The sequence below is a fragment of the Girardinichthys multiradiatus genome, chromosome 19 (genome assembly GCF_021462225.1).
Source record: "Girardinichthys multiradiatus isolate DD_20200921_A chromosome 19, DD_fGirMul_XY1, whole genome shotgun sequence".
Taxonomy (NCBI): Eukaryota; Metazoa; Chordata; class Actinopteri; order Cyprinodontiformes; family Goodeidae; genus Girardinichthys; species Girardinichthys multiradiatus.
Window position 1 is genome coordinate 33,945,574 of NC_061811.1, and position 26,568 is coordinate 33,972,141.

Consider the following 26,568-nt stretch of genomic DNA (forward strand, 5'->3'; position numbering starts at 1 on the left):
AGACAACAATGAATAGACACAAGAACATGACAAATAATTAATAAGATGTAACTTTCACTAGAGTAAAGAGTATAGATCTAAAAAAGGGTAGATGAGAGATGAGATCTTTTTAGTTTCAGCCAGAGCCACTAAAATACTTTGCGCACTACCAGCCCTGTGTGGGAGTTATGAGGTTGTAGCCTTGACATGAACACAACATGACCTTTCCTACTTTAAATTTTATGATTAGCTAACCATGCCTGTGCACAAGAGCCACAGGTCCTGGATAAGCTGTCTCACTGGCTTCTGGTAAGGTACCTACTTATTTAAAAAAACACAGGATTTAAAAAAAAGGACATTTTAATTCTTGTTGTTCCCCAGCCATGGGAAGAAACATGGACTGAAATGTACAAGAGCAAACAGACTGGTTAAAAAAAAAACAACCATCTTTAATGACATGCATTAACCTACTTATAGGGTGTATTCACACCAGCAAAGTCCTTTGGTCTGCTTGTTTGGTCCGGACTAAAAGTGGACTTTTTTTTTGTTTAGTGTAGATTGCTTTTACATTGTACGTTTTACAAGTGAACTATAACTTGTAAACAAAGCCACACGGGTGATGTTTATTACTCCCGTTGGACAGATATGACGGGTGGGGGACAGAGCACAGACCCGGAAAACAACTGTGGTAGTCCTAATAGGTAAGACCTTAGTATAACGATCAATGTTACAGTGGCTTGTTAAGTCCAAAGAGATGTATGTCTTCTGTAGTTTGGTCGGATTGAGGCTGGTTCGTATTCACACCAGAAGCGAACCACACCAGAGTCTGTTTGGAAGTGGACTAAGGGTGTATTCACACCTGCCACTTTTGGTTCACTTTAAATGAACCAGAGTCCGTTTTCCCCGGTGGTCCGGACCTTTTGGGCAGGTGTGAATACACTCAAGTGAACCCTTGTCCAGACCAATCAACCAGACAGAGAACCACTTTTTGAGGTACGTATGTCTCTTTGGACTTAACAAGCCACCGTAGACAAGTAGCAAAGGTGAACGTCGTATTGAAATCATACCTGATGTGATGTATGTTGCTTAGCAACGCTACTGGCATGTTGTGGGACAGGGCAAATGCATTCTCCGACGCCCGTCCAAACTTATAAATAGAACTTCGTAAATCTGTATTGAATGAGCTGCTCTTGACTCTCACAATAATAGTGCAGCTGTAATAACGTCACAAATATGCAGAACAGACGTGCTGCACGCAGCACATCTACCCTTGTTTTCCTAAATTTCCGGGTCTGTGCTCTGATCCACCCCCGTCATGTCTGTCCAATGGGAACAATGATCGTTACCTGTGTGGCTTGGTTTACAAGTAATAGTTCACTTTCAAAAAGTACAAGAGAGCCTGAAACGTGCTAGCAAGTATAAGACTCTACTATTTCAAAAAGTCTGTGGGTCCAGAGTTGATTACGATCTGGTGTTTGAGTACCCGCTGATCAAGACAGTTAATTCATGCGTTCATCTAGTCTTAACAAAAGTTAAGTAATGCTCTGCTGTTTGTGAATCCAGTGTTCTTAAAAAAGGGTAATTAAGAAAATCTCCCCTAAACCTTTTTTGGTGAGCTTCTGCAAAACAGGAATTTGAGCCGGAGATTTCCCCAGATGAGACAGTGTCTCTAATCAAAGTTGCTTTCCCCACGGCCTGAAGAAGAAGGCATCGAAACCACAGCTGCAACTGAGAGCAGCATCCACCATTCATTGTTCACCTTCGGCACTCAAAGCCCTTTGGACCTTCCGTCCTCCTTTCTTCCAAACGGTTCATGTATGTGGTGGTGTCTGGATAGAGAAAATAATTTAGAATGATGCAATCTGAATATTATTTATTTCATGGTGTTTTGCTTTGTTTGTAGCGGTAAAACAGCTACCTAATGAAACTAATGCGAACTGCCCTCTATTTCTTGAGGATAGTCTCTTTGACAAAACAGGGGCAGAGACTGTGATCAGGGGCAGAGACTAACCAAAAACGTTATATGAAGATTTTAGTGGAACATTGAGGAAACAGCCATAAAGACAAGGAAACACAGTTTTAACTAATTCATTCCTGTCAAAAATCAACCATTGTACAACTCGCAATGGTAGTAAAACTTATAGATTTGAGAAAGGATTTACAGTTGGAATGAAAAAAAAGAATTAAAGAGTGTACTTAGGCCATTTGTTGCAAGTTATAAAGTCACATGCAGATTAAATCACTGACAAAACAGTAAAACAACAAGTTAAGCACCCAGAAAGAATGGTCTGATTTGGATGTAATTATGTTCACAGATAACCAAGTGATGTTTCTACAAATGATTCAATTTGCAAAGAAATGGCTCAAGAGGGAACAAGTGCCTATAAAACCTCCTGGGATTATGTTGACCCTCAATACAACCGCTATTACATATCATCAACAGCTCTGAATGCTGTTTGGCTGACTTTTGAATTATCTTAAATGGTAAATGGTCTGAATTGATGTAGTGCTGTTCCAGTCATACCGACCACTCAAAGCACTTTATAATAGAGTGACATTCACCCAATCACACACCGATACACAGATCAGAAAGGTAAGGTAAGGTAAGTTTATTTATATAGCGCTTTTCAGCAACGAGACACTCAAAGCACTGTACATACAATTACAATACAATCACATAGCAAATAAACACAGATACAGACACAAAAAAACAAATCAAATGATAAAATCAAACAACAAAGGTAATTTAAAAAAGTAAAATAAAATAAAATAAAGAGAATAGAATAGAATAGAATGATGGACAAGAAAATGAAAGGAAAATTGACTGAAAATGCAACTAATCATGCCTAGATGGTACAGTCAAAGGCCACTCTAAACAAATAAGTTTTTAATCTTGATTTAAAGCAATTTAGGGTTTCGGCGCTTTTACAGTTTTCTGGCAGTTTATTCCAGATTAGTGAACCATAAGAACTAAAAGCTGCTTCTCCATGTTTGGTTCTGGTTCTGGTTCTGCAGAGTAGATTTGAGCCAGAAGACCTGAGAGGTCTGGGTGATTGATACACTGACAACAAGTCTGTAATGTATTTTGGTGCTAAGCCATTCAGTGATTTATAGACTAACAGATGTATTTTAAACTCTATTCTCTGAGCTACAGGGAGCCAGTTTAGGGACTTTAGAACCGGGTTGATGTGCTCCACTTTCTTAGTTCTAGTGAAGACGCGGGCAGCAGCGTTCTGGATCAACTGCAGCTGTCTGATCGACTTTTTAGGCAGACCGGTGAAGACACCGTTGCAGTTATCAATTCTACTAAAGATGAACGTATGAATTAGTTTTTCAAGGTCCTGCTGAGACATTAGTCCTTTAATCCTGGAGATGTTCTTCAGGTGATAGAAGGCCAACCTTGTTACTGTCTTTATGTGCCTCTGAAGGTTCAGGTCTGAGTCCATCACTACACCCAGGTTTCGAGCCTGACTGGTGGTCAGGCAGGTGATAGGCAAACCCACAACAACTACTCTTCCTACTGAGCCACAGCTGCCTGGTAACCTATTAGTTACATAACTTTTTCCGCCTCTCTGCCCATGCTCAGATGCTTTTCTCCTAAGCTCCCTGCTTGCTTGCATTCTTTTACTCCTCACTTTTTATCTCTTAGCCAAAATTACAGAAATATTGGACTAAAACAACTTCTTACCAGCGACTCCCAAGGATTATTATTATTTTTTTATTTTTTTATTTTTTTAAAGGACTTTGATGTTTTTATAATCGAACTCGAAAGCAGGATAAGTTGACGCCAGCTAATCAGCACAAAATGCCTCCCTTCACCACAGAGGACTTCGACAAACGTTTACAGAAAATGGCTGTTTTGGAGATGAAAATCCATCGACTAGAAGTGAATGTGGAGGTGAATATGGGGTACAACAATGATTCAACTCTGCCTCTGATCCCAAACAGTGACACCCTGCTCAATAACTCAGCCGGCAATCAGAACACTGAAAATAAACCTACCGGCAGACCCCCCTGGCATGTTTTAGGGGCATGCCCAAAGAATCAAGGTGGACGACTCACTGGAAGATCTCAGCAATTAAATAAATTAGAATGGCCAGAATTACAGAGAAATGTCCCCGTTTCCCCTGGGAAAAGGAGACTTCGACAGTGAGCTGCTGTCACAACAACTGATAGGAGTGAGACAGCTGGAAATAATGGAATTCCTCTCCAAAACAAATTTGCTCCTCTACAGAATGAAAACCAGGAAAATGATCCATCTTCTGAGAACAATAAAAGGTTTGAGAACAACCTTCATTCTAAACAGTCTTCTCCTAAATTGCCAGAAAAAAAGTACCCCACCAGACCAAGAACCCTAATAGTGGGCAACACAGCTGTGGATGAGATTAAAAACTTCTGCAACAAGAAAAACACAGAAGTTATGATTGGTACCAGTAACGTGGTCTCTGATATCTCAGAGAATATTCTTGCAATCACAGAAAACAAACACACATGTTAACAGGGTTTACCCCTCTTGTTGTCCTCATTTTCTGTATACACCTTGTCCTCTGGGTCAAAATGACCCGTCTTCACTAAACCCCCAATATAAACAGCTTAATTGAATTTTAAACACCAAATTTCATCTTGCATATTGTTATTGAGCTCAAAATGTGTGAATACATGAGTTTTCCCTCTTCATTTGAATTTCTATAGCTTAAGAAAAGAAAACAAATGTGCAAAAAGGAGTTTTGAATATATTTTTATTCACCCCAATGACTCAGTTTCATTAGTTTTCTCCAGTGAACAATTTAAGACAATGTACAATACAAAAATATGAAAAATTACATAACCCATTCAACCAATTAGCACATGTAGAGCAGTATACAAGTGCACAGTCCTTGCAGATATATTTCTTACACCTGCAGCACACAGTATGTGTTTTACAGTCCTTCTTTTGAGGGCAGAACTGACATCTCTTCCTCTTACTTGCCCTAGCTGGGGAAGTGGCTGTGGTAGATGGATCCTCAGGTTGATCAGGAGCTCCTGCACTCTGAATAGCTTTCACAACTGCTGCTGAGGGTTCTGTGCGGTGGACATGCTTCCTTCTTTCAATGAGTGGAGTTACAAGTGCCTTTCCTAGCTGCCCCAGGAACAACCTCCTCTTGTTCTGCTTATGAGACATCCAGGTTGGGTTGATCTCTCTCCAAATCACAAAGGCATTGTAGGAAGAAACATCAATGATGTTGTGGAAGATGACCAGGGGCCAGCGGGCAGTCATTCTTCTGCAGCTATATGTTCCAATCACCTTATCCAGGTTGTCCACACCTCCTTTGTTGCGGTTGTAGTCTAGGATGATGATTGGCTTCTAGTCCTCACGATCGCTAATGTCACCGTCTGTGTGCAGTGTGCTCAGAAGAACTACATTCTTGTTTTTCTTTGGGAGGTAAGACCTAGAGTGGTGTTGGGTGTGAAGGCAAACTTTGAGGAGAAGACTTCTCTCTCCTTTGACGCAAGCAGTGCAGGTGGGAGCTCAGGCTTATTCTTTCGAACTGTACCAACCATAGGGATCTTCCTCTTAAGGAGCTGCTGTCCGAGTTCATAAGAGGTGAAGAAATTGTCACATGTCACATTGTGACCCTTCAGTCCCTCTGTCACATCAAGCACAACTCGCATCCCCTGGTTTTTCTCTGGGCATCCACTGGTCGGCTTCCCAGTATACAGGTCCTTCTCAAAATATTAGCATATCGTGATAAAGTTAATTATTTTCCATAATGTCATGATGAAAATTTAACATTCATATATTTTAGATTCATTGCACACTAACTGAAATATTTCAGGTCTTTTATTGTCTTAATACAGATGATTTTGGCATACAGCTCATGAAAACCCAAAATTCCTATCTCACAAAATTAGCATATGTCATCCGACCAATAAAAGAAAAGTGTTTTTAATACAAAAAACATCAACCTTCAAATAATCATACAGTTATGCACTCAATACTTGGTCGGGAATCCTTTTGCAGAAATGACTGCTTCAATGCGGCGTGGCATGGAGGCAATCAGCCTGTGGCACTGCTGAGGTCTTATGGAGGACCAGGATGCTTCGATAACGGCCTTTATCTCATCCAGAGTGTTGGGTCGTGAGTCTCTCAACGTTCTCTTCACAATATCCCACAGATTCTCTATGGGGTTCAGGTCAGGAGAGTTGGCAGGCCAATTGAGCACAATGATACCATGGTCAGTAAACCATTTACCAGTGGTTTTGGCACTGTTAGCAGGTGCCAGGTCGTGCTGAAAAATGAAATCTTCATCTCCATAAAGCTTTTCAGCAGATGGAAGCATGAAGTGCTCCAAAATCTCCTGATAGCTAGCTGCATTGACCCTGCCCTTGATAAAACACAGTGGACCAACACCAGCAGCTGACACGGCACCCCAGACCATCACTGACTGTGGGTACTTGACACTGGACTTCTGGCATTTTGGCATTTCCTTCTCCCCAGTCTTCCTCTAGACTCTGGCACCTTGATTTCCGAATGACATGCAGAATTTGCTTTCATCTGAAAAAAGTACTTTGGACCACTGAGCAACAGTCCAGTGCTGCTTCTCTGTAGCCCAGGTCAGGCGCTTCTGCCGCTGTTTCTGGTTCAAAAGTGGCTTGACCTGGGGAATGCGGCGCATGTAGCCCATTTCCTGCACACGCCTGTGCACGGTGGCTCTGGATGTTTCTACTCCAGACTCAGTCCACTGCTTCCGCAGGTCCCCCAAGGTCTGGAATCGGCCCTTCTCCACAATCTTCCTCAGGGTCCGGTCACCTCTTCTCGTTGTGCCGCGTTTTCTGCCACACTTTTTCCTTCCCACAGACTTCCCACTGAGGTGCCTTGATACAGCACTCTGGGAACAGCCTATTCGTTCATAAATTTCTTTCTGTGTCTTACCCTCTTGCTTGAGGGTGTCAATAGTGGCCTTCTGGACAGCAGTCAGGTCGGCAGTCTTACCCATGATTGGGGTTTTGAGTGATGAACCAGGCTGGGAGTTTTAAAGGCCTCAGGAATCTTTTGCAGGTGTTTAGAGTTAACTCGTTGATTCAGATGATTAGGTTCATAGCTCGTTTAGAGACCCTTTTAATGATATGCTAATTTTGTGAGATAGGAATTTTGGGTTTTCATGAGCTGCATGCCAAAATCATCCATATTAAGACAATAAAAGACCTGAAATATTTCAGTTAGTGTGCAATGAATCTAAAATACATGAATGTTAAATTTTCATCATTACATTATGGAAAATAATGAACTTTATCACAATATGCTAATATTTTGAGAAGGACCTGTACTGCTGGAAAGGACAACGACCTTTGGACAAAAGACATTAGCATCATTGATTAGTATCAGTGTCACAGAAAATAGTCAAAGAAATCAATAGTGAAAATCACTTTTATTACAAATATGAAAACAGATCACCACTAAATGGAACCCGTTGCTCATCCACTGTTACGTCAGGCCCTGGATTGTAGAGGTAGGGCAGCCGCTCCACCTACTTGTCCCATACCTCTCTTATGGCTGCAAGTTTGTCTGTCACACGTCTTGCTGGTCTTGACTCACGGTCATCAAATCGTAGCAGTCTTGAGTAGGTGTGAAAGACTTTGAGTGGCATTGTGGCTCGGAAAATTGGCCTTCCACTCTCAGCATCCCATAGACTAGCTGCACCCTCACCTCGGGACCTGTATACACCTGCTAAGATTAACAGCCCTATGTAGGCCTGCAGGTCAATCTCATCCATCTTTTTCCAGCTGTCTCCATATTTGCGAAAACCCTCCAGATTTGTCATCCCCAGGATTATTTTTTCTATTGCTGGTATGATAAACAGGTAGAATGTAGAGACAATATCATGGGCATGAGAAACGGCATACCTTGTGGGTCCTGCGGTAATCTTTATGATGTTTTGTTCTGCATGCCTGCCGTGTTGGTCATTTGCTGCTGAGGACCATGTTATTTTGCCATTTTTTGAAAGGAAAGTCTCTCTTTCAGCTTCAGGGTTTTCTTCCTCTTCTGAAGATGATTCATCATGCTCTGGGTTGTATTCCTCCCCATCTTCTTCTTCGGATACATCCTCCACTGAATCAGAGTTGTCTTGCTGGACATCTGAGAAAATCAGCTCTACAGCGTCTTCAGCAGTATAACGCACACTCATGGCTTCAGCACAGACAGAATTCGGGGTCCTGTTATCTGCAGCACCTTTATAACCTCTGGAAATAAACAGGTGGTCTTCTGAAGCCAGCGAGAACACCACCTGATTTGCCTTATTTACTTCTGCTACTGATTGATCTGAAACACATCTAAAATATTGTACAATTCTGTGGTTTGTAAATAACTCTGTGACCTTGATTTCAACTCTATTTGTCTCACGGGTCATTTTGACCCGAAGACCACCTTTGTACCTTTTTTTGTACAGCTTATATGGAAATGTGAGTAAAAGCAACATTTCACTTTTTCTATTGTTGGGGCCAATCTAGGAAAAGTCATAAAATTTCAAGTTAAAAACATATCATTTAGTGGATTTTTTGGGGGGTTTTAACACAGTGGCGGGTCATTTTGACCCGAGGACAACAGGAGGGTTAAGATTGGAAGAAGGAAAAAGAGACAGGTGTATTATAAAATACACGACAAATACAGTGTGGATGTTGATGGGAGAAAGGTGAATAGATTTTTCAAAAGCATTCATTCACCTTGATCAACAACAAGGGACTTCAACATATTTTTTTGAGGATTTTACTTAAAATACCAGCACGAAGTAGTGTATAACTGTATGGTAAAAGACAAAAGGTAAATGTTTAATTTCTTTTTAGAAATACAAATCTGAAAACTGTGGTGTGCATTTGTTTTTGATCCCCTTTATCCTGATACTGCTAAATAAAATCATTGGAAACTTTAAAAGAGCTGCAGAAATCTACAGTTCTAAAGGGAGAATGTCTCCATTGGGCAGCTATTATGAATGCACTTCACAAATATATCTTGTATGGTAGAGGGGCAAGATTGTGGAATTGTTGTAAGAAAGTCATAAGTGTCATGTGCATTGGATTGGTTATCCCGTCATGTGATGAGTTCTCTTTTTTTTTAGTTTCCTATTTTATTTTGGTTTTTCTGGTTGTGTTCCGTCTTGCCTTTACTTTGTTGTTTTTGTCTCCTTTTGTCTTTGCATTTTAATACTTTCTGACTATTTTTTGTGGTTTATGGGTTTTAGACCACCCGTCTGCATTTAGCTCTGACACACATACCTTATTGACGATAAGGAGACCAAGCCACGTAGGGGCCTCAGAAAACATGTAAAAGAAGCAGGTCTCATTAGATGAGACTAAATCCAAGCCTTTTAGCCTACATATAAAACATGATGTGTGGTGGAATTCTAACACTGTACGTCACTCTGTACACACCATCTCCACTATAAAGCACGGTGGTGGCAGCACTTTGGCAGCTGTGGAGTTGCTTTCCTACAGCAGGGACGGGGAGCGTGGTCAGGGTTAATGGAGAGATGGATTGAGCTAAATACAGGACCATCCTGGAAGAAAAACCTTTAATGGCTGCAAGATTTGAGACTGGGATGGAAGGTCACCTTCTAGCATGACAACAACCCTAAATATACAGCCAGCCAGATCTGCACTGGAAGAGTTTAGATCAACACATACTCAAGTTCTAGACCTGCTTAGTCAAAGTCTAGACCTTAAATTCATGGAGAGTCTAGGGCATGACTGCTGTTCATTTATATGGTTTGATGTTAATGTGCTTTCCTTTCAATCTGAGCTATTTTGCAAAGAATAATTGGCTAAATGTTTTACTTCCAGATGAGCAAATGTGGTAGAGCAATACCCTAAAAGACTTTCAGCTGTAATTACAGCTAAAGGTCTTCTTATAAAGAATATCTAAAAAAAAGAGGTTTTAAATTGTTGTTATTGTCATCGCAATATCAATTGCTGCAATATCACAACTGGAATGGATTGCTTGGATGCAATATTTGGTAGGTTATAATATATTGCTATGCAAGTTGATGGGAGAATGGATCAACACAAATCCTGGAAGAAAACCTATTACCTGCTGCAAAAGACTTAACACTGGGTTGGATGTTCCCCTTCCCACATGACTGCAAGAATTAAAAATTGATGTTCACAGGCATTATCCATCCAGTGTGACTGAGCCCAAGATATTTTACAAAGAATGTTCAAAATGTTTGGTCTTCAAATGTGCAGAACCTTATTTTCCTTCCAGTTCACAAGTGGGCACTACTTAGTTTTGGTTTATTACACTTCATGTACACAGTAGTGTTAATTGCACAGTTCATTGCTGTAAAAATGAAGCAGTAGGAAATAATAAAGAACAGAAAAGGTAGAAGGAAAGAGCAAGAGTGAGGTTCACATTGAGAATGCTCAGATCGGTGACATACTGACCTTTCATGGGTTACAAAAAAGGTAAGAGGAAGTGATGTGAAATTAAAAAAAATAAAATTATGAAGACAGGAATAGATTAAATGCATGGAAAAGATGAAAGGACAAGACCAAAGGAAAGAGAAATTCAGAGGAGGGGGGAGCAGAGCAAAGGAAGTCGTTGAAAGATTAGAGGATTCGGAGCAAAGTAAAACAAAAATGCGAGATTATGAAAGAAGGAAGAAAAACAGGTGAGAGAAAAGGAGAAAAACAGGCTGGAAAAGTAAGAAGATGGAAGGAAAGCTGAGAGCTTAGAAGAGAGCAAGTGACAGAGAGAAACAAAAGGAAACATGGAGTGAGGGAGAAGGAGGGAGAAGTGTCAGACAGGGGGATTAAAGGGAGAGAGGCAATAAAAGAGTGATGGGGATGACTGCTGATGAATAATTGGTGGAGAGAAAACAGCTAAGCAGCGAAGCTCAGCCTCTCCCGTCGCTGTTTTGCTGGAGGGCTCACAAACATCAAGTGTCGCATTAAAAATAGCAGCGATTATTTGAAAACAGGCCCAAGGAAAAGCATATTTACAAATAATAACTCTGAACATTTGTTTCATCCCACTTTAAGGAGCGGGTGCACAGAGGGTGCTAAAATATGACAATTTAACATGGTGGTAAAAAAAACAACTTTCTTTCTAAGTAGCACTTTTAACTCACAGGGAGGCAGCGTGACACCTGCTGTGACGATTGACACGAAGCCTCTCTCAGACAATTATTGTCATCTCGTCTTGTTTATGGATGTGCCATATGACTTTAGGACATTTTGGAAACTTTTGTTTTTAACCAACATTTTTCAGTTTTAATATGAATGATTCACCTACAATGACCTTTTTTTTTTAGCAAAATTTGAAATCATTTAGGTGTTTGCAATGAACAAATTGCCCAATATTACAAAGATTTTTTATTGTCATTATGTCACCGTAATGTAATTTAGCTGAGACCCAGCTCAAAAGATACACATGTAGGTTATAGACACTTACAAAATTTACAAAGTTTAAAAACACTTATAGAAAAGAGAAAATATGTACATGGAATTTTGCATATAGTAAAGTGCAGCTTGTGCTGAAACAAATGCACCTTTTTATTTATATATGTGTATATTTGTTTATTGTATATATGTATACTCTTTAATGTAAAAAACAAAAACCAGAGAGCAAAGTGTACCGGAGTCAAATTCCTTGTTTATATGTACGAACTTGGCAATAAAGCTGAATCTGAAACAGTCTGAGATGGGCTGTTGGGTTGTTTGATTGTCAGCAGGGATGTTTAGTGTCTGCCTGCAGGGGGACGATTGCCCTCACATTTTTGGGAAAGAAACTGTTTCTGACTTCCTAAATCGTTTCATGATAGACGTGGGACAAACAGTTCATTGCTCAGCTGGGTGTGGTCTGTAACAATGTGCCTTTTTTCTGGACTCATGCAGCATCAATCCATATAATAAATATAACTAACATTGCAAGGATTTTATCTAGATTTAGCACAAAATCCTTCTGTTAAAGTCTAAGAGAACCTTAAATTGATTCAGCCCCTGAAAAAAATTTGCTATAAGAGCACAATAAGGTGTGTTCCCAGGAACACCTGATGCAACCTCTCAAGAGTTTCATTAGTTTCATCAGGATATAGAACAAGTCAGATACCTGGACTGTTGATGAAAATGTTTCACTTCATGTTAAAACTAAGTCAAAAGAATTGTCTAAAAACTTCCCAGAAGAGCTTGCTGCCCTGCTCCACTGACAAAGAAGAAATAGTTGGCAAAAGGCCTGAACGTTCCAGCAGCTAGAACTGGATGTATAGGTCACTAGTTAAAGAACGGCTACACCTATTGGAGCAAGAACTTCCTGGGTCCAAATCCCAACTGCTGCTCTTACTGCACGGAGGTCACATGTTCTCCTTGTACAAGACACCTCAAAAGAGGAAGCTATTAATGGTTGCTTCTAGCTTCCTGAAGAGGGAGAAGGTCAAAATCCCTCAACAGATCCTAAAAATACTCTGCTGCACCCTGGTGGCACCAGCTGCTGAAGTTACAGTTTTCACAATAAAGATAAATACAAATACTAAAAATACTAAAATAAATAAATAAAAGACAAATACTCCACTAGAACATAGACATTTGTTCTCCAAGGCCCAAAGTAGCCCTGATCTGGTGGTTTTTACAGCTTTTTCTTTACACATATTCAGGACAGAGATTTCTTGCTTTTGTGGTATTTGTCAAATGCTACTGTAGCAGAGACATATTAGGACTTACCAAAGGTTCACCACTTGATGTCTTGTGAAGTTTGAAACATCCTGGCCTAGAAGAACTTTGTTCTTGTACCTGTTCCACCTCAAGTAAAAGGACATTGTTCTGTGTTCTAGCTTCAAGGCACATACAAAAAGCTAAATGGCTCCATCCCTGAATGACAAAATGTACAACCCTACTGACACAAAAGGACAAGAAAGGTTGTCTTTAATTAACTCACAGTAATATAAATAGTTCAACAAGGTTTTGGGATGATGTTCTGTGGAATGATGAATAAAAACTGGAACTTTCTGGGCCTGTGGATAGGCATTACGTCTAGAGGAGGAAAAATAAAGCTTGAGCTGAAAAGAACCTCATGCCTACATTAAAGCATGGTGGTGGCTCAGTGATGCTTTGGGTCTCCTTTACTTCCTCTGCCATTGGAAATTTTTAGCATGTAGAGGACAAGAAGGATTCAATTAAGTATGCGGGAATCCAATGCTCGGAAGGCTCACAAACTGTGCGGACCAACTTGGTCATGTACTGCAGTACATCTTTACCCTGAGCCTCAGTCTGGAGAAGGTACCTGCCCCATGGAAGACCTTCTGTGGGGTTCCAGTTCCTAATACTTCTCACAAGAGGGAACCAAACCACTTTAGGCCAGTCGCCCTCACCTCTCACCTGACGAAGAAGATAGCATGGGTTTTACTTAAACACCTTCGGTCACTGACAAGCTCTGAATTGGATCCCCTTCAGTTTGCGTATTGTCCATGCTGTCATCTAGACTATCCTGGGAGCACGATCATGTGTTTTTTTACTTCTTCAGTGCTTTTTACACCATCCAGCCTTCACTGCTGAGTTGGAAGATGCAGGACAAGGGAGTGGACAGTTCTCTCTCTGCACGGACCACTGACTACCACACAGAATGTGAAGCTTCGTAACTGTGTGTCAGATGTGGTAGTCTGCACCACAGGGGCTAAGGGAACTGTCCTCTCGCCTATCCGCTTCACCCTCTACACCACTTCTGCCTCACCGGTGAACATTCAGGGCTTGGACATTGAGACTATGGCAGAGTATGAGTACCTGGTTGTTGTTTACCGCAACAATAAACTACCGTTCCTCCTTGTGCTTTAGGACCCATTGTCCCATGCAGGGGGTGCTGCATGTTCAGTGTGTGTGTCAGTTGTAGGGGCAGTTTAGCCTGGAAGGTTGGTGGAGGTTGGGCATGGAAGCCCATCTGGTGGTAGCTGTAATTACATTTCCCTTTACAGGTGGCCAGCCTCGATATGGGCGTGCTCTGGTGCCAGTTTAGGTCGGGGCTGCCATGGGCATTGGGGTCTGATGTATAATGACTTGCTGCAATTGTTCTCTAAACCTTTTAGGCTGAGCCACCCGCCCCCTTTTAGCAGAGCAACTTGTTCAGGGCCCAGCTCACTAAGACTACGCGCTTCGTACAGGAAGATAAGTAGTGTCCCATTGCTTCTTACCTCTATTTTACCTGGAGATATTGATTGCTTTCTGTCTAAATAACCACCTAAACCAAGCATGACAAGTTTCATAAAATAGGTTAGCATAAACCACTATGATTTTTATTAGACTGGAGTTTTAAATGGTAGAAATTCGCTTTGGTCTTGGGCACTCTTGAACTTGTTAGTTTCATAGTAAATAAATCTGCCAAGAGCAGATTTATTTAGTATGACCTCTCTCAAATATCCTGAACCAACCCTAAAAATAAAACCCAGATATTAAGACACACAGCAGCGGGTGAAATTTTCACATTTAATAATAGACAAAATGTTCTGCCATTCTTTTATATACATCAGTAATTACAAGGTCAGTAAGCCATTCTCAAGTTTTACATGGATTTCATCAGCTCTTAGTAATGCTTGTTTGTCTTACACTGCTGTCTGACATACAAAATATGCTATGTGCTGTGATCACATTTTTAAAAGCCTGAAGAGAACTTGCCATAAATGAATTTCAAACCATTCAAGTCATTCACAATACTTTCTCATTATTCACAAAAAACAGCAACTGCTAAATTATACATATTAACAAACTACTTCCTCAATATATTTAATGCCGCTATACAAAGAGACAGAAAGAGGGTAATGCCTGATTTTACAATGACCCTAATCAGACGCTTTAACCTGTGAATCGAAGCATTTAAATATGCATTAATGCTGCCAGTGTTTGACAAAAATAAAGCTACTTGTACTGTTAAAATTAGACACATTTCCAGCACAATTTATAAATATGCGTTTTTCTGTACATGTTAAGAAGATAACAGAGTTTAGTGAGCGGAAATAAGGCCAACATAGAGTGATAGTGTTATCTGGCAGAGTTTGAGGCTTGGTAAGTGAGATCGATTAGAGGATGCTGCCCATTTCTTTACCCAAGCACTGAGGTGACAGCGTACAAGGTTCCTACACATTTCCCCTTTGCAAACTCACACACTCCCCTCAGATATTTAGAGCAGCTCGGGGCCACTTCACACTCAAGTGACTCCAAATGGTGGCGGGAGGTAACTGTGTGGAAAATCTGAACTTTAGGACTAGGGATCTTTTAACGCAACATCAGGACTTGGACTGTATGAACAGTAAGGTTCATGTTTCCCATCAGGGTTCCCATCAGTCTACACTTTATAGAGACCAGGGGTTGTTTTGTGCTCTTTATATTTGATTTGTCAAATCTATGATGTCCAAGTTGCCAGGGAAACGCATCGGATGAACTGAACTTATTTTTCTGTGGTATTAATTCATAAAAATAAAAAAAAAAGACATTCATAAACCTTGTCGGCCAGCACATCATGGCATGGTAAGAAACTATTTGTTTTAGTAGCTGCAAAACATCTCTCCCTGCGCTCACTGTGCCATTTCTTCATGCAATCTTTCAAATAAATCCATCGGCGAAATGTAGCAGGCAGGGACGATGTACAAAACCAATGTACATTTTCTTCTTTTATTTTAAGAGCAACAAAGCTAAAAAAAAGCTTTGCCAACTTAACAAATGCATGCCGTTTTCCAACAGCTGGTCCACAATTAATGCAATTCAATGATTTACTAGTGGAAACCTTCAGTCAACTGAAACTGTCTGTTGACCGAAATTGGTTGATTTTCAGTTTTGTCAGTCCTGACCTGTAACTGGCTGGTTGAAAGCTCAAATCTAGTCTTTTTATGATGAATGATTAAGATCAAAGAAGCAATACCAGCTTGCTCTGACAAAACTGGGGGCAGTGTGGACATGGTTGCTGAGCGAAGACAACTCAAAGTTAGTCGTTTTCGGTATCAGTGAGGTGTTTAACATAAAGTCAGAGGAAGCACAGAGATGTAAGAAGGTATTCAAAAGAAAACTGTATTTCCAACATGTCCAGACATGTCTGATTCATTTAGGGTATGAGAGCAAGAATTGCAGCAGACAACAGGAAGGTGGAACAGAGAAAAGCAAAGTTGTTCTGTTTTATTGTTTAGAGCTTTCCACCTGTGTCTATTGTGGAACACAGTGGATTTGTAAATGCTGGATGACTATTAGAAATGTGACAGTTAAGGCAAAGATCTGCATTCTGTAGGGAATTCACATGGAGACGGCAGCTTTAGCAATGCTAGGCGCGCTAACGTAGGGTGCTAAAGAAATTTAAAATGTGAACTTATTGGAAAGAATTGGTGGAAAACAAGGTTTTAAATCTCAGTTTGATGTTACCCCCATGCTTAATATAAATAATTAACTGCACAGGGCAGGAAGGCAAAAACAAATAATGTGAATGCTGAATTCTTACAGAAAAATTGGACTAGCCAAAAATCAATAAAAAGCAGGTCAAAGAACTGCAAAAACAAAAAACTAGAAATCGAAAACAAAACTTTGAACAGAACATCGGCAGCAATCACCATCAGTCTGTATCTTGTTTGTCTTTTCTGACTATGTCGATAATTTTACACTGCACCAGTGGCTAAAGAGCCAAGACATAACAACACAAAGTACTAACATGAAAAAACCTTTTCAGGACTTGGCAAGGACAAAACACTACTGAATTTGTGACTGGACTTGTTTTACTGCATTTAATAGCAGTAAGGTCAGGTTTAAATCTGTCTCCGGGCAACAGCACACTCCATCACAGTCTGTACCCACACATATGGTCCTGGACCGGTGTTTAGACAGAAAAGAATAAAAAAAAGGGGGAGTTGGTGGAGCAGAGGTGAAATGTCCCAGATAAGCAAGAGTCAGCTGACAGCAAATCTGAGGTCAAATCATGTTTCCAAATGCTTCATATGCTTGTTTCATCAGTGTCAACTCCAAAACCAATCAATGGAGGACTTGGACTGGCTGCTTGCCTCGTGTATCTCCCTGAACTCTGATATTAGAAATCAGCTCTTACAATAATCAGCACCGGTGGTCCCAGTTGTCCTGTAGCTCTGAGTTCCACCTCCTGAGACTGCTGAGAATATTTTTCATTTCAAATCATTTAGCAGTTAAAAAAAAATACACTGTTCTCTAGTCACATTCATGCTCAAATTTTACAGTTTGGCTGCAAAATAAAATGATTTGTGAAAAACGCATAAAAGTGTCTTGTAACTTAATGGTGGTTACTGAGGACCTGGTGCTCATCAGGAGTAAGTAAAACATGAAAATGCTGCTCCTGTAGAACTGAGAGGGCTGCTAAGGCGGCAACGTGCATCTTTGTGACAGCAGCACATCAGGCATTTTTATGGAAACAGGACTGTGCAGGCTATGTTTTCTTATCTTCATTCTGTTTCCATCTGCTCCAGGCCACATTGTTGAATCATTTCTTTTCAGTTCAGTTTTATAAATGAAGCATCATTGATTTGCAAATCAGCTTTGGTCATTTAATGTGAAAAGCAAGAAAGTGGCAACAGTTCTGAATGACTTTGCAAACTAATATTATACAGCCCTGCTAGAGCTCACTCCGTAAAGAAAAATTAACTTGTAAGGGTGAATGTTAAGTCAAAGAACTGCACACTGGCAAAGCACTGCCAGATGTTGGGAGATAGAACAGTGATTTTTCTGCTTACACATGGGAGAAAGAGGTTTAACAGTAAAATACATTATATAAGTTGTGATTCTCTTTTTTTGTGAGAAGTTTGAGAATGCTTGAACATCATGTTTAACCAGAAGCAGCAGGTTTAAACAGAAAAATCTATCAATAAATGCTAAAAAAATAGCTTGTTCCAATGGATCTATAATAATGAGAGGAAAAAAAGCACAAACAAAGAAGCAGAAGCCTGAGTAGTGTTGACTTCTTAATTCTGTGATGACTGCTGGAGTTGCTGAGTGGATTTGTGGGCACTTTATAATTACAGAATGTCAACTTTGTTCATGCTTTCTGCTCTGACCTTTTCCCAGTGCTAAAAGCGTGTCCTTTAACCAGATGCCGTGCATTTCTACTGCACCGAGCACACAGGAGAGCTTGCAACTAAACACAACAAGCTCTTTAGGGCACAATGCAGGTTATTAAACTGTTCTATAACAGCACTTTTCAGGGGGTGGGAAGTTAATAACCTTGTGAGGCAAGAGGAGAGATTTCTTATATTGAATTATGTCTGTGTTCAGTGAAAACTCTGCAGGTGTTTTGCTGAGAAGCATTATGTAAAGATGACCACCAGGGAGGAATCAAAAAGTGATGTTGTTAATGGAGCTGAAACAGACAGGATGAAAACCGGAGATGCACCAAGAAATCTAATTGGGATAAGAATCGGATGATTTCTAGCTTGATTGGTCCTGACAGGTGACTGGGACACTGAACAAAGCATTGTTTTGAACTTTCAGGGTCTGTTAACATAAGGATCTACATTCTGTATGTAATACAGCTAACCAAGCTAATCCTGCTAGTAGAGGATGTTAAAGACAAGTTTAAAATGTGAACTAGGGTGCAGCGGTGGTGTAGGGGTTAAAACACTCGACCCATATTAAGAGGCTACAGTCGCAGCCGTCGCAGGTTCTACTCACGGACCAGGCGACCTTTGCTGCAGGTCTTCCCCCTCTCTCCACCCCTTTCCTGTCAGCTTACTGTCTGAAATATGGGAAAAATAAAGGCCAATAGTGCCGCAAAAAAATCCTAAAAAAAAGTGAACTCTGACATCATTTTGTAGTCACTGCTTACACATGGCAACACATTGACTCTAGTCCTAATATAGATAATTATTGATCACAGGATGAAGGCCTGTAAAACTAGCTAAAATCTGCAGATCAAAATTTTACAGAAACCAGAGATTGAAAATCAGCCAGAAATCTCTGATCGGTGCATCTCTAATGAAACTAGCAGAAGATCCAACATGCTGATGTCCTCACAGACCAATAATCACGCTGCGGTTTGCTGCAAAACAGGGTTTTCTGATTCCTTTGGTTCAATTACAGTTTTTCCTCCAGTGTTTTGCCTTATCTTCCATTCTTGATAAAACATTTGCAAACTTTTTTGGGTAAATCGAGTCATTCACAGCAGATCTAAAATAAATTGGGATGGTTTGAAAAAGAAATACAGAGAGCAGAAAAAAGATGGTGACCAGTTACTCATTAACATGCTCTTATGGCCAATCATTCTGGTACCGTTTAAATGCTGGCATTAATTCCATCAACAGGAAACCATACATTGCCGGCCAGCTAATTGTGCAGCTAAGAAATCCAAATTCGAAGCAATAGATTTAGGATCCAGCATCAGTAATTAGGAGGTATGGATTTTATAAGCAACAGTCAAAGGACAGAACTGTTGGCCTGACTGTTTATCAGCCTAATCACATCAGTTGGTAAGAGCCAGAATACTTTATTAGAAGCTTGTTTCGCGTAGGTTTATGGCATCAACCTGCCGATAAACATAAATATATGACTCTACTCACCACCAGTTCCTTCACTATGTATAAAACATGTGAGTAAGAAGCTAACTGGAAGACTAACTAACAACTAGCCTCTACGAAGATGAAATAAAGCAGATCGGCATAGATAAGATGTAGCTGGTGGCTTGTTCTTTACTCCATCCACAGGACTGTGGCTGCTTAGAGAAATGCAAGTAGTTCCAGGAAGGCAGCTCCAGATAGAGGCTTCGGCTGCACAGGAAGCATCCCACTGGATCCTCATTACCTGAAGGCCGAACATGCCGTTATGCTGCCCGGATGCCAAACTGTACGTGAGCCTGGTGAGCAGTCCTCTGTGCTGAGCTGTAAACAAGATGGCGGGCAATGATGGGTGCAATGATGCTGGAAAGCTGCGTTTTTGGAGTGTGTGTAGTTTAGCTTTTCCAGTTTGTTCTTCCTTTCAAAATAAAATAAAAACAACGTAGAGAACAAGAATAATTTAAATAAAACATCAACATTTAGGGTTGCAAAGTCTGTGGATGTTTTAAAAACTATGAGACTAAGGTTCTCTTCTAGCAGTAGGCTGCGGCCACCTCGTCTGCATCGAGATGATGTCAACAAATGTAAAATGCGTTTCATGGAGGAAGTGAGGAGTCAAGCGTCTCCTCTGGTCCTCTCTCGATTCCCCCCCTGCCCCTATGTCCCGGTCAGTTCGAGGAAGGGGGGGCCTGCTGAGGCCTTCGTTCAAAATGTTCCAGTACTACTTCCCAGCATGCACCTCTCCCTGCCAGAGTGGAGCTGGCAGAAGTCTCTAAAAGAGGGGGCTGAGCAAGGAGGAAGGGGAGGGGGCGATGAAGAGCATTGGGTGTAGGGATGGAAGAAGCAACCAGTGGCTGTGCTCAGATGCAGGTGGATGGCTGTGCAGAAGGCTGCTGTTTACGGCTCCTCAGACCTCCAGACTTCTCCTTGTAGCCAACACACATCTGCTGAGAGACGTCCACCAGCGCGCTGGCCACCGCCAGACCTGCAGGCATACAATAATATTACAAGAAATAGGTGAAGAAGATGTCAAGACATTCATTATATATAGTGCTTTGCAAAAGTATTCACACCCCTTGAGCGTGTGCATGTTTGGTCACGTTACAACTACAAACATTATTGTTATTGAGTTTTTATGTGCTAGACCAACACGAAGTAGTGCATAGTAGTGACACGGATGGAAAATGATACATGGTTATCGACAATTTTACAAATAAAATTTTAAAAAGTGTGGTGTGCATTTTATTTAACCCCTTTACTGTGACACCCTTTTATAAAATCCAGTGCAATCTATTGCCTTATCAAATACCCTAAATAAACTGAAGTGTGTGTTGCGCTGCAACGTCCTGCAGCTGTTGAGAAATGATGACCAGAAATCATATTCCTTTGATCTGACATTAGTTTTCTTTATTCTTTAACTTTATCTCTTAGTCTGACTCGCTTACTTTCTTACTTCCTCCATGGATGTTAACAAGAGTACCCAACAGCCCCCTCCCCATACACACACACACACACCCCACCCACCACCCTGCTGGCCCAGCCTCTTTGCCTCCCACAGTTGCAGTCCCCTGGCCATGAGCACGCCCAAGGCTCTTATTAATTACAGTAAAGTCCTTTTGTCATAACAAAAGTGCCGGAGCTCTCAGGGTAGAGCTCCCTCGGGCACCATTTGTGGAGACCATGCTAGCTGTGCTCCACTGTCTCCTCCTGCTATAACGCTTTTAACTTGTTTCCCCATCCGGTCACGACCGCTTCGAATTCTCCAGCTGCCTTCTGTTGTCAGCACCACAGCCTCCCATCACATCTGTTTTCACTCTGTTTAGCTTGTTCCGAGATGGCCACCCACACACCTCAGCAGACAGCCACAAAGATAACTGTAGTTCGTATTTGAGGCTTACTTTGGTAATTTGAGCCAGCATCAGTTCACTTTTAGATCAGACAACAAGCTAATATTTGCAGCCTCCACAGGGAGGTGTGTGTGATCCCAGCTTCTCCTCTGGGAGCTCATATTTTGCTGCGAGCTATTGGTTCTCAGCAAGGTAAAATGAATTAATCATATGTGATAAACACAGTTGGTTGAAAATTGTATGCTTCAGAGAGTGTTAATACATGTTAATGATGTGTGCTGTAAGTGGATGCTCAGAGATACTGGGTTCTCATCACCTGTGTGTGCTTTTCACTTGTACCAGCAGCTTTCACACACTGCAGTAAAGGTCCCATAGTTCTATTATTGTAATAGAGTCTGATTGAGATAAAAGAAGCATTTGTTTGAAATGTATTTTAAAGCATGTTTGTACTAGTTGTCTCATCGTATTTACAATACCAAGTATTCATACAACGTTTTTATTTTAGTAAAAATTAAAGTTTGGGTCTGCTAAACCACTGGGAAGTGGATGATGAAGGACAAAAGAAAAGGAAGTGAGAAAGTTAGGGGAGCCTGAAGGACTGAGACTGTGATGGTCCAAATAACCAAAGCAACAGAATTCAGTACAAAGGAAGAATGTCAGATCAAAGAAAATAAATAAAAAAGAATAAGAGAAAAAGCAAAGGAGTCAGCAGCTGCATCTTACCAGACTGTCCTGGAGGAGGGATGCCGCCGGAGCCCCTGGGTAACCGTACAAAGATGGAGAGCACAGCGGCTTTGTTGCCAAAGCAAGGCTCAAGGGCAATTGGTTTTGGAACGGACTGTGGAAAGAAGCAGGAAAAAAAGAACAGCATTACACATCACAAGCCTGCTAAATCCAAGTGATCACATAAGCTTTGCTGTTACTGTTCTTGTCTTTGTCAGCAACATGAAAAGGAAAAAAAAAAACTTTATTCTCGGGAGAGATAAACAAACTGATCTGCAATCACAAATTGGAGCCCCCCATCTCACACTCACTGTGCACAGATTCCTTCCAATCCTGCATGTGTGCAGTGTGCACAGCAGCTGCATATCGAATGCAGATCCTGGTAGTGAGATTTATGTTGGAGTTGGTGTACTCCAGTCACCACAGGCCGGGTGACACACCTGACTAATACCGATATCTCCTGTTTATCAGCATCTCATCCATATGTGGAAATGAGTTTCCCTCCTGTAAACACTGTCCGGATCTGCTGCAATATTCATTGCTTCACCTCGACAGAGAGTGTGGGTATAGAGAATGCCACCGCTGTGCCTACATACCGATAACTTTCTACGTCTCTTTAGCTTTGTGTTTTGAATTCCAAAGCCGGTGCAAGAAACTGGGCCATGACATGGTTTCATACACCACTGACATTGCCTCTCCGCTCGAGCACACAAGTTCAGTCCCTTTTAAAGGCTGCTCTTTATTCCCTGAAGAGTTGAGTTTAATGCCCCCAGTGGAAATGCTGCTGGAGTCTAACTCGTTGTTTCCATACAGCGTTGTACTCCTCACACACAGGTTCATCACAACTCATCCCTGTCACTGACACACACACACACACACACACACACACACACACAAAATGCATGTGGGCAGTAATGATATTCAGGCTCTGACCCATTTTACACATTTATTCTCTGCTCCATCTCTCAAAGCCACAGCTTTCATACATGCAGGCCGTCACACATGTACCCACAGATGAGGCATAAAGACCCAAACGCCTCCAGGTGTGAGCACTTGTGGGTAGATTTACTGCAGCTGATTGTAACAGAGGGGACAGTCTGCATCTGTCTCTGTATAAGACACAAAAAATATGACTGCCGGGTCGTATGGAGCCGTTTTAGATGCATAAGCTTTGACGAAAAGGGGTCTTTTCTTCCACATATATTGTTACTGGAGGCTATCCTCTTAAACAATTTTTAGCAAAATATTTATGCAACCTTGTCAAGCTCTCACCAAAAACTTCGACAAGCTTTTAGATAAAACTAGAAGTTTTATCTAATAGGTCAACACAAAGTAGGGATTCTTTGTGAAGTTTGAGGAAAATCTTGACTGTTGCTAACAGCCTTCGAGAGTAATCTAATCACTACATAAAGTCCACCTGAGTGTAATTTTATCTCAGCATTCAGATGTTCTGTGAAGGCCTCAGTGGTTTGTAATGACCCTACTTGAATCGGGTCGGCTCTACACGGTTTTCCATTACAATTGAGTGTGAGGGTGACTGGCTATAGAGGTCATATACATAATAAGACCAGTTTACAATGATTTATCAATAGAAGATTTTAGTTACTATAATGATGTGATGCCACCCCTTATCCAATCAGTGACAGACAGTCTTCTGATGTCACTATTTAGCGCGGCTTGTCACGGAACGCAGGTACTAAAAATAGTAATGGTTCCATCCTCCTTTCACTCTTCATTAAATGAGATAAAAACTGTTAAAGAGAGTCTTAAAACAGGACTCTCAACTCTTTAGGGCACAAGTCCAAGTCAAGTCTAAGCTTTATTTTTGCTTCTTAGGTGCGACTCTCGGAGTCTCAACCTCGAGTTGCCATCTCTGGTCCAGCTGTATTAATACAAACATTAAATTATAAACAGGTGATGCTACCAATTACTTCTGAAAGCAATTGGTTGCCCTGGATTTATTGAGAGGTGTTAGAAAGAAGTGTTAGAATCAAGCAATCTGACTGCTCAATGAACTCTAAATCCATGTCAACAAAGTGGTACAGACACATGAATTCAAGCATCAGAGAGTTTCCTCCCTGTTCTGTTCACAGGTTTTTGTGTCCTCCTTTTACCTCCAGGAGAAAATTAGAACATTTTTAAAAGCTGAGGTCCATGTACAAATGCCCAAAAGGGATTTTTTACAGATAACAAAAATATGCCAATTTTACAGAGTCTTTGTTAAAAGAGGGCTTATGCTCTTCCCTGCTCATGAGTAATTGCAGAATGATTGCTGTATGCTGCTACGAACTTCTGTCATGAATCTTTCAACAAAGACATTTCTTATCAAGTTGTGTATGTCTATCCATACATGTCTTAGGGCTTGAAACACTTTTCAGCTGCGCTGTGATGGTCCAGACTTGCACACATGCAGCCTCCCAGTTTCAGCAGCATAAGTCTCAAACACAGGCAAATATGAAATTTGGCTACCACTTGTCAACCCTGAAGTGTAGAAGTTTTATAAATAAATTATTTAACAACGTCCTGACCTAGGGAAATGAGCCTGACTAAACTAAACAAATGACTTCAATTAAGAAGCGGGTCACTGCTTTGTTTTATTTTCTCTCCATATTCAGGTTCCTCTAGAATCATTTTTTATTTTGCTCTTGTCAGGTTTATTTAAACTGGCTGAACTGGAGACAAGTTTGTCCCATGGTGGCTCTACAGCACACACTGCATAGGACATGGTTCATGATTTCCAGACAAGGAAAAACTTAGAACGAACTTAATCAAAAAGCAAATACATCCTTGTCTTTTATTTAATGTTTTTCATTAAAGTTAAACATTTTATTTTGTGCCCTTTTCTGTTTGCCTTCCGCACACTGCCCTGACTGTGTTGTGTATTTTCTGGGGCCTTTTTAGCAGCACAAAAAAGTCATTTAAAAGTATAGAAATAAATAGTATAGAATATGCTGGGACTTTTGGGATGAGTCCTATAAAACGGATTACCTGATTCTGCTGCAACTCTTAAGACATTTCTGAGGGAGAACCTGAACAAAACCCTGTAAATGCTACATATTCCTATTGGCGTAGACTATTAAGTGTTCTGAGAGGAAAGTCTTTTAACCAGTAAAGTCCGGCGTACCTGACTCCGCAGACGTCCTTGCGTACTCAGGGTGGACTCAAAGTGTACTTCCGCCGGACCTGTCCGCGCAAAGCTAAATATTTCTGTCCAAGTATGCAGTGTCACACATTAAACTGCTCGGTGGGAAAAAGTCTCCACGTCGAACTGTTTTATATGTGACACACTGCTCCGAGCAACTGGTCGCAAGGACGTGTGTTACCTTCTTTTCTTTTTGTTATTCCACATCTAAGAGGCAAATTCACTCTTCCTACTCATCCTACAGGAAAATCCATCAAAAGGGTTTAAGGTTCACCTATGGTGAAGTGCTTGAAGGAAAATGCTTTTATTCAGAAAGCCATTTGGCCCCGAGGTTTCCTAATACTATTATTGAAGTTCCAACATGTCTATTTGAAATGACCAGTTAAAATGGCCATAAGTCACAAATAAAGGGTTCGTTTTGATTCGTCTGTCAAAATATCCTACTATCACAGGCCAGTATTTCCAGAGTTCTCACAGCCTTTTATCCAATTTCTAAAGTACAAATACAAACGTTCACAATACCTTTATTGCAGATTGTTGCATAAATGGATGGATGGATGGATGTCTTTATAGAATGCATGGATAACAAAGGCATCATGTTTATATTCAGTAATAAAAATCAGTATCCAAGTAAGGCATTCATATTTACTGACAGTTGAGAAACGAGAACAGAAACATTGTTTTTGTTAGCCTAAGGTTTTGTAGTTTCCCAGATGGCTAATTTAACCAGGAAAAATAAACTACGCTTCCTAAGTTTCTTATACAGGTCCTTCTCAAAAAATTAGCATATTGTGATAAAGTTCATTATTTTCTATAATGTCATGATGAAAATTTAACATTCATACATTTTAGATTCATTGCACACTAACTGAAATATTTCAGGTCTTTTATTGTCTTAATACGGATGATTTTGGCATACAGCTCATGAAAACCCAAAATTCCTATCTCACAAAATTAGCATATTATTAAAAGGGTCTCTAAACGAGCTATGAACCTAATCATCTGAATCAACGAATTAACTGTAAACACCTGCAAAAGATTCCTGAGGCCTTTAAAACTCCCAGCCTGGTTCATCACTCAAAACCCCAATCATGGGTAAGACTGCCGACCTGACTGCTGTCCAGAAGGCCACTATTGACACCCTCAAGCAAGAGGGTAAGACACAGAAAGAAATTTCTGAACGAATAGGCTGTTCCCAGACTGCTGTATCAAGGCACCTCAGTGGGAAGTCTGTGGGAAGGAAAAAGTGTGGCAGAAAACGCTGCACAACGAGAAGAGGTGACCGGACCCTGAGGAAGATTGTGGAGAAGGGCCGATTCCAGACCTTGGGGGACCTGCGGAAGCAGTGGACTGAGTCTGGAGTAGAAACATCCAGAGC

At 40.8% G+C, this 26,568-nt stretch overlaps 1 protein-coding gene and 1 pseudogene across 2 annotated transcripts in view; both read right to left on the bottom strand.

Annotated features, from left to right (window-relative positions):
- Positions 1 to 1,734: 1,734 nt before the first annotated feature.
- LOC124855676 lies at positions 1,735 to 8,144 on the bottom strand (annotated as a pseudogene).
- A 6,260-nt stretch (positions 8,145 to 14,404) lies between these two features.
- atrn (attractin) overlaps positions 14,405 to 26,568 on the bottom strand; it is a 184,306-nt gene continuing 172,142 nt past the window's right edge. For both annotated transcript variants that reach the window (XM_047346206.1, XM_047346205.1), the window contains exons 28-29: positions 22,049 to 22,163; positions 14,405 to 20,463 (exon numbers count right to left, since the gene is read on the bottom strand). In XM_047346206.1, coding sequence (XP_047202162.1) covers positions 20,339 to 20,463; positions 22,049 to 22,163 — 240 coding nt within the window. In that variant the 3' untranslated portion in view covers positions 14,405 to 20,338. The remainder of the gene's footprint in view (positions 20,464 to 22,048; positions 22,164 to 26,568) is intronic.